An 8178-nucleotide genomic window follows, 5' to 3' on the forward strand; every position below is an offset into this window, starting at 1 on the left:
CTAACATAAAATTAAGAGAAAGCAAAAAAAAAACCAGAAATGTATTTTATTGAACATAAAATAACATGTTAGCATTCCCTTAAAAATAGAAGATTGCATGCATATCTAATGAATGATCACTTTAAAAAAGAATGCATGTATATCTAAAATACGGTTTAAATAAAGAGAAAACATCGCTATACTTCTTATTTTTAGGTTTCATTTCACAATATACTCAAGGTTTTTAAATATATCGTGGGGTATAAAAATGGTAGATTTTATTTCTAATAACCCCCAAGCTAATTTAAACCTATTTTAAGGTCAAATAAATCTATAAAGACATACCTTTTCTAAAAGTCATCTTCTCAAATTTTTAGAGAGAGAAAAGGGCTTTATAGAAGTGAAAGGTTATCGAGAGAAGAGAGAGATGTTTGGAAAAATACAAGAGGAGAGAGTAAGAGACACATGAAGAGAGAGAAAAAGATGTGTTTGGAGAAACACGAGAAAAGAGAGTGAGTGAGAGACATAAGAATAGAGAGAAAGAAAAAAGTTTGGGGAGACACAGGAAGACAGAGAAATAAAAAAGTTTGGAGAGACACAAGAAGAGACAGAAAGAAAGAAGTTTGTGGAGACACAAAAACATAGAGAAAGAAAGAAGTTCGGGGTATATAAGTGAAGAGAGAAAAAAAATTGGATTTAAAAAGAGCATATTTTTTTTACATTTGTTTAGATTAAAAAATAGATTTAAAGTAGTATGGGGTTAGAAGTTATATTTTCAAATGAATTTATTAAAAATTGAACCTAAAAATAAAAGATATGAAAATATTTTCACCTAAATAAATGATCATTTTCAAAAACTTTACCTACATATTTAAAAAGACTTTAAATGTAGAGAGAGACAAGTTGAAAGAGAGAGACACGTTGAGAGAGAGGGCATAAAAAGAAAAGCTTGTATGTATATCTAATAAAGTTTGCACGTATATCTAATGTGGAGAGAGATGCCATAAAAATATGCATTCATATCAGATATGGTTTTTATGGAGAGAGGGAGGACATAAATATATGAATTTACATGCATGTCTAATAAATAATAAAAAACTTTGATAATAAAAAAATTGACACTTATCAATAAAATAAGCAAATTGTAAGATGGGAGACGCTTTTTTTCTAATGTTTGCATCTCTATTCATATTTTCATATCATATATTTATTAAAAAAGGAAAAAAACTTACTACTTTATGTCCCTAACCTATTCATCTCTATTTACGGTTCACATATTTAAAGGGTATTAAAATCTTGTAGATTTTTTACTTGGAAAAAAAGTTTGGAATTAAAAAGATATTCTTTAAAAAAAAGAAAAAGTTTATATAGATGTTAGGCTCTAAACAATCAAATTAGAACCTACCTCGAAACTTTCACTAGAAGAGGTTGTTTTGATGCCCAAATATCTTCAAATTGGTCATATCGACATCAAGATGCATGTACATGAAAAAAAAAATAGATTTTGAGTTTCGAAAATAGTGCATCTTCTAACGCATTGTTGGATGGTCAATTTTCAAGTTTTCATAGATATGCTCTATCTACACTATTTTTTAAACTTTAAATTTTATAACTAAAGATGAAAATATAATTTAAAGTTATCGCAAAACTTTATAATATTGAAACCATAGTTCTTGACACTATTTGAAGGTGGGATAGAGCCCCGGCTCTATAAACCGTACCCTCCAAAAAAATGTACATATAACCCATTTAGATCCTCTCCTTAAATCTCTCTCCGTCTATCTCATATCATTAGCGACTTTCTAACCCTATATTCATCATCTAAATTTTAGAAAGAAATTAGCCTATCCTTAAAATTAGTGTGATTGGGTATGATAAGGCTTTTTTTATATAATTAGGGAATGAAATTGTGGACTCTTTTTCTCTCTCTTCTCCTAAAGATGGAAGTGTGTCCTATAATCTTTATAAAATTTAGCCTTTTTTTTATTTTTGCGAGACATGTCCATTCTTTTTTTTAATGATGTAAAACACTTATAGATGAACTTCTACAGTATTTCACCTACACCTCATCACCATTCAAAGTTCATTACACGGTCACAGTTGTCTAGTAGTATTTAAATTTTTATAATTATTTTACTAATCAGATTTATCTAAAATTTGAGACATGTGTACATATATGACCAAGTCGCATCAAAATAAAATATTAAAAAAAACAATAGTCATAAAATAAAATGATGAAATTACCCTTGAAACTTTATAGGGGTATTTTATGTATTTTTTATCATTCAAATTATTTGTTTTATATTTTATTCATGTGCATCTCACTAAGGCGAATACACCAACAAAATTTTATATCATTATGATTTGTGAAAATATATTAAAATTTAAATACTCTCAAACATCTATGACCGTATGATAAACTTTGAACGGTGATAAATGTGTAGAGCGTCACCTATAGGCATTTGTAGTGTTTATATATATATATATATATATATATATATATATATATATATATATATATATATATATATATATATATATATATATATATATACTACAAAACGCCTATAGGTAAAAATGAACAATGATTTTGCCTACCCTCATCTTCGTCCAAAGTTCATCGCATTGTCACGATTGTCTGGTAGTGCTTCAATTTTCATGTTTTTTCTATAAATCGAAATGATCTGAAATTTGGAGCGTATGTTCATAAAAAATAGGCGAATCTATAAAAAAAATATCAAAAATAATATTTTACATGAAATAAATTGACCATAATACACTTGAAAAGTTTCAAGGGTATTTTGGTCAATTTTTCTTTCACAATTTTTTTTATTTTTTTATTAAGTGCATCTCACTAAGATGTACACACACTCCAAATTTCAGATCATTATGATTTATAGAAAAAAAAAAAAATGAAACACTACTGGACAATTGTGAGTGTACGATAAATTTTAGACGGTGATGAGAGTAAGCAAAATCACTGCTCATTTTCAGCTACAGTCCACGTTTTCACTTATAGGCGTTGGGAAGACTTTTCTAAAACTTAAATCATAATTCTATTAGAACTCTCATCTCAATACAAGCAAAAATTAAACTTATCCAAGTCATTCACTCAAAGAGGCACAACACGCGTACATCATTGCCATGCAGCCAAAGGACATCTCTTTCCCTATCTCATCCCTACTTTATTTGTTTCTATATCTATCTTTGATGCAAAGTCTCCCTAAGTTAATCAATAATACTTGACTTATTGTCTCGGGAAATTTATCAAAATACTTATTAGGGGAAAATTATACAAATATCAATTTTATTTTTTATTATTATAAAAATACCTAATATGTTCCGTTATTACACATATGAACTTTTAACATTTAAAAAAAAAAAAAAATTACATATTAAATTTTAATGATTTTGGTGTTTCAAAAACCGAATATGCAAAGCATCTACTAGTCCAAATATTTTTTTTACTAAAATTATTATTCCTAATATGATATACACATATTTTCCCCTAGTATTTTGGAGTTTGAACCAGGCAAAGAAAACATTTTCGACGTTTGGGGTTTCCCCTTGCTATTTACCTCAAACCGAAGTGCATTTAGGTGATTTCCCCGAACGAACACCACGTGCAATCTCTGCCGTTCGAACACGGAAATCAACGTCGATTATTAATAACAACGAATAACAATATGCCACGCTTCACACGTGTATATTGTCCTTTCAGACCACAAACTCCAAACCCCATTTGAAGGCCAAATAGAGCGAGACCTATAAATTGCAATTACCGAAGGCAGGAGAAACTAACTTATTTTGGCCGGAAAACTCGCCAGGAGTCCACCGTATTCGGCGAGAAGCACGGGATTTTCGCCGGAAAATTGCAATAGCCAAGGAAACAAGAAACCGGTTCTGGGTAATCGCTTTCTTGACCTGAAAACGAGAGTAACAGAATTTGGTGCTGGGGAATTCAGAGGATAGCCGGTATTTTTACTGGAAAACCAGTTTGGTGGTTTTGTGAAGGTAAACGCGTTAACCCAAAGCTTGAAAATCTATCTTGGTTTCGTGCCTGAAAAGCATTGGTTCTGGCCGGAGAAGACCAGTCAATGCCGGAAAACTGAGATGAACAACTAGTGGTTAGCCAGATTGTCGCGCAAACCACCTGTTATCGCCAGAAAAGTAATTCGATCACCAGAAATCCACCAAAAATTGAGAATAAGATATTAGCAGAGAAATAGAAAACCCAAAATCCCAAAACCATCTAATCAAGGATTGTCTGCAAATTTGGCCGGCTTTGGCCGGGGATTCGAAATCAATGGCGTCTTCAATCCTTAGCTTCGTAATGTATTGGTTAACAGAGCACCCATCCATCGTAAACTTCCGATGGAACCCGAGTCACTGCTGGTTCTCGACCTGGTCCTTCCTCTTCTCCACAATTGCCGCCCATCTCTTTCTCTCTCTAACTCTCAACCTCCTCCTCTGGAAGTTCCATCGCCCCATACCCCTCGGCCCAATCCCAGCAATCCACTCTCTGTCTCTATCTCTACTCTCCGCCTTCATCTTCTCCGGCCTCCTATTCTCGGCCTTCGCCGAGATTCGTGACACGAGATGGTTCTGGCGAAGGTCGAAGACCCCATTCCAGTGGCTCCTCTGCTTTCCCTTAGGGACCAAGCCATCGGGTAGGATCTTCTTCTGGTCCCATCTCTACTTTCTATCTCTATTTCTCCATCTTTTGAGGACCCCCATCTTGATTCTTAGGAGAAAACCCCTTACTTTCTCTCACCTTCTCCATAGAACAATGCCAATTTTCATGTGTTTCCTCTGGTTAGAGTTCTCCCAATCTCTGCAAGTGATTTCAATACTCAGTAACACTTTTGTGTATGTTCTGGTTTATGGGTTCCTTTTTTGGAGGAGTTTTGGATTAGGAGAGAGCTGGTTAGGTGTGGTGGTGAATTTGCAGATGGTGATTTCTGGGTGTAATTTAGCTGCCCATTTGGGGGTTTTGGTTCTCCATTTGGGGAAAGAGGGGTGCAATGGGATTGGAGCTTGGGGTTTTAATTCAGTTATGAATGGGGCCCTGTTGTTTCTCTTTCTAAACTTCTATTTGAAGAAGCATTTGAAGTGGGGGAGGAGAGGCCCTATTGGAGAGCTGAAGAAAGAGTGCTAGGTGGTGGCTTTCTTTGTTTTGGAGATGCGTTTGAAGCTTAGAGAGAGAAAGGGGTGCTCTCGTAGAGAGGTGAGAGGGGGTGTGAGCTGCTTCCCCCTCTCTTTCTCTCTCAAAAATCAGGTAACTCTCTCTAGAAAGTTTTAGCTGTGGGGTGTTCTCTTTCTCTAAACAGAGTTTTAGCTGCTCTCTCTCTCAAGGTGCTCTGTCTCTTCTCTTGAGAAATAAAGAATGGTAGCTCTCTCTATATCTCTAGAGATTTTTAGCCGCAAGGTGCTCTCTCTCTCTAGAGATTTTTAGCCGCAAGGTGCTCTCTCTCTCTAGAGAGTTTTAGCAGCAAGGTGCTCTCTCTCTCTCTTCTCTTGAGAAGTAATGAATGGTAGCTGCAGGGTGGTGTCTCTCTTTCTAAGCTGTAGGGTGGTCTCTCTCTAGGTAGGATGAAGAGTCTGGAGGAGCTGGGATTTTTACTTTATTTTCCAATGATGAGAGCAATAATAAGTGAAAATGTACCTTTTATTTCCTTTTTCATATCGATAAACGTATAATCATGGGGAAGATCCCCTATCTATACCTAAATTGTCATGAGTAGTTTTTCTCTCCTATCTAATGCCTAAATTGCGAGGAGTAGTTTTTCTCTCTTGTTTATGTTGTCTCGTGAAATGCCATGGATATCAATGCATCATCAATTCCCTTTCAAATTTTATTTTTGGGCCGTATACTTGTTGCATGACCTGGTTGTTCTTTCCTTGATGCTTGTGAAGAACAGATCACTCCCCTCTCTCTCTCTCTCTCTCTCTCTCTCTCTTGTCCCTGTGAAAAGGTGACTCCCCTCTCTCTCTCTCTCTCTCTCTCTCTCTCTCTCTCTTGATTGTTCTTTATTTGATCCATTTCCTTGTGAAGGTTGGCTCTTGGCTGGAAAGGGTTATCTCTCTCTCTCTCTCTCTCTCATTGCATCTGTTAGCTTGTCCACCAACCCTTGGCTCAAAAAATGGCTCTCTTTTTCAGGCATAAGAAGCTCTCTCTCGCTCTAAAGTGTCTCCCTCTCTAGAATAAGAAAATAAGAGGGCCTCTCTCTCTATTTCAATGGGGAATGGCCCATTCTTTCACATATGAATATTTCAAACTTTGCACTATTCTCTCTCTTGAACCTTTCTGTTGGGGTGGCGGTGCTGTGCAGCGCCGACCCTTCGCTTCTGGCCGGTATATATGAACTTTCTCTCTCTAGAAAATCTCATTATCGAATACAGTTTGCGTGTAAGAGACTCATTATAATGCTTTATGAATGGTTGACCTTAGTCTTTATTGCACGAGAAGGGATAAGCACAGCAGAAGCTTCCTTGGAGAAAAGCAAACCGTGCTGTAGATGATGGAAAATGAGAGAGAGAGAGGGAAAGAGAAATACCTTAAGGGAAAATGCCTCAAGTTTCCATAATTTTTTGTTGTTCAAATAATCCCCTATGCTGACACCTTTTTATTTTTTTCCATTTTTGGTAGAGAAAAGTGTTTTTTTTTTTTGGCTTTTTTTTTATTTTTTCCCATTTTTAGTAGATAAAAGTGATATGTCAGGGGGGATTTGAGCCCGTACTTTTAAATAGAGTGAGACCTCACCACAAAGCTCGGCAATTCTACCACCTTGAATAAAGTGAAACGTCACCACGAAGGTCGACAATTCTACCACCAAAGCCCTGAGTCAGTCGCAATCTTACTTCAAATCCTCAAGATAATTTATGCGACTTTCGTCTTGAATATTTGATGTAAGTTCTCTTAAATTTATCACTTCAAGTCTTCAAGACGACGAAGGCAATACAAACCATACCACTTGCTTTATGTTTTGTTTCATGATTCATGTTTTTTCTTGTCTCCCGTTTTATCTTGGCTCCGTACACAACATAAAGCTAGGTTATATGTTTTGTATAAAGTCTTAGAATTCAAATTTTCAAGATCCAAAATCAAATAAAAACATAATCTTTAAAAGATCCAAAGAAAATCCCATGATCTCATATCTTAAAGGTCGAAATACCAGCATTTTGGAAAAAACAACAAAAATCAAAGAAAAGGGTACCAGTGTTACATCGTTCTAATGGAATTTTTTTACATAACAAAAAATTAGGGAATATGCGCATAAATTTCCCCTATCTAAAAGAAGAAAAATGGAGAGATAGAGAATCATCTTAGAGAAGAAAAATGGATGGACTAGAATTACAGGATTACAATGAGCTTGAATTAACACACAAGGTAAAATAAAAAGAAAAGAGAAAAAAATCCATTACATATACTAAAATTAAAAGAACTATCAAAAGAAGAGCAATGGTCCAATGGTTGTATCATAGTGTAGTGCGACACTTCTAGAAAACTATCTTTGTGGTACTTGTATGATTCCAAATTTTGCACATACACTCTTTTATCTCAATAACTAATCTCCAAAAAACAAAAAGTTCAATTTGAACTTTAGAAATGGTCAAAATGAATCCCCTCTAAAAACGAATCTACACCATTCATTTTGTGAATTTTAAGATCTTAACCTTTATAAACTCAAAATTATTTTTTTTTCTTTTTTAACATTGTTCATCTAATGATAATAAAGCCATCCGAAATAATTGGAAATGAAAAAAATCCTTCTAAAGCTTAGATCTAAACATCTCACCAAATGAACGGCCTATGTTAATTGGCCTAAAAAATACTTTGTAAGTTGTGCTTTCAATTTTTATTTTTTTTGTGATTGTTCCTTAAAATAAAAAAAATGTATATTTCAAAATTTGGATTAAAAAAATGGCTATAAGATAATTTATTAAAGTTGTTGCATCATATTATTATACAACGATTGCATGAAATCATTGCCCCTCAAAAGAATGATCAAGAATGTAAAAGTGAACATCACAAAGTGAATATCGCGCAAGCATTAAAATATACAAAAGCTGACATCACGATGGAAATGGAGAAAAGCTCACCTGTAACGATTCCTGAGAAAAAGATGACGATCAAGAACAAGCTCGGATTTATACCACAAACAAAGATGGAGAGAGAGGAGAGAGAGGCCACAAAAA

The 8178-nt window shown here is 34.5% G+C and overlaps 1 protein-coding gene across 1 annotated transcript; it reads left to right on the top strand.

Moving 5' to 3' along the window:
- Positions 1-4138: 4138 nt before the first annotated feature.
- Positions 4139-5734, top strand: LOC18445938 (fatty acid elongase 3-like). The gene has a single exon (XM_006856064.4). It carries the CDS (start codon positions 4286-4288, stop codon positions 5135-5137), a length of 852 nt encoding a protein of 283 aa, XP_006856126.1. The 5' UTR covers positions 4139-4285; the 3' UTR covers positions 5138-5734.
- The last annotated feature ends 2444 nt before the right edge of the window (positions 5735-8178 follow it).

The sequence above is a fragment of the Amborella trichopoda genome, chromosome 13 (genome assembly GCF_054954075.1).
Source record: "Amborella trichopoda isolate Santa Cruz 75 chromosome 13, AtrichopodaSantaCruz75HAP2 v2.0, whole genome shotgun sequence".
NCBI classification, from domain to species: Eukaryota; Viridiplantae; Streptophyta; class Magnoliopsida; order Amborellales; family Amborellaceae; genus Amborella; species Amborella trichopoda.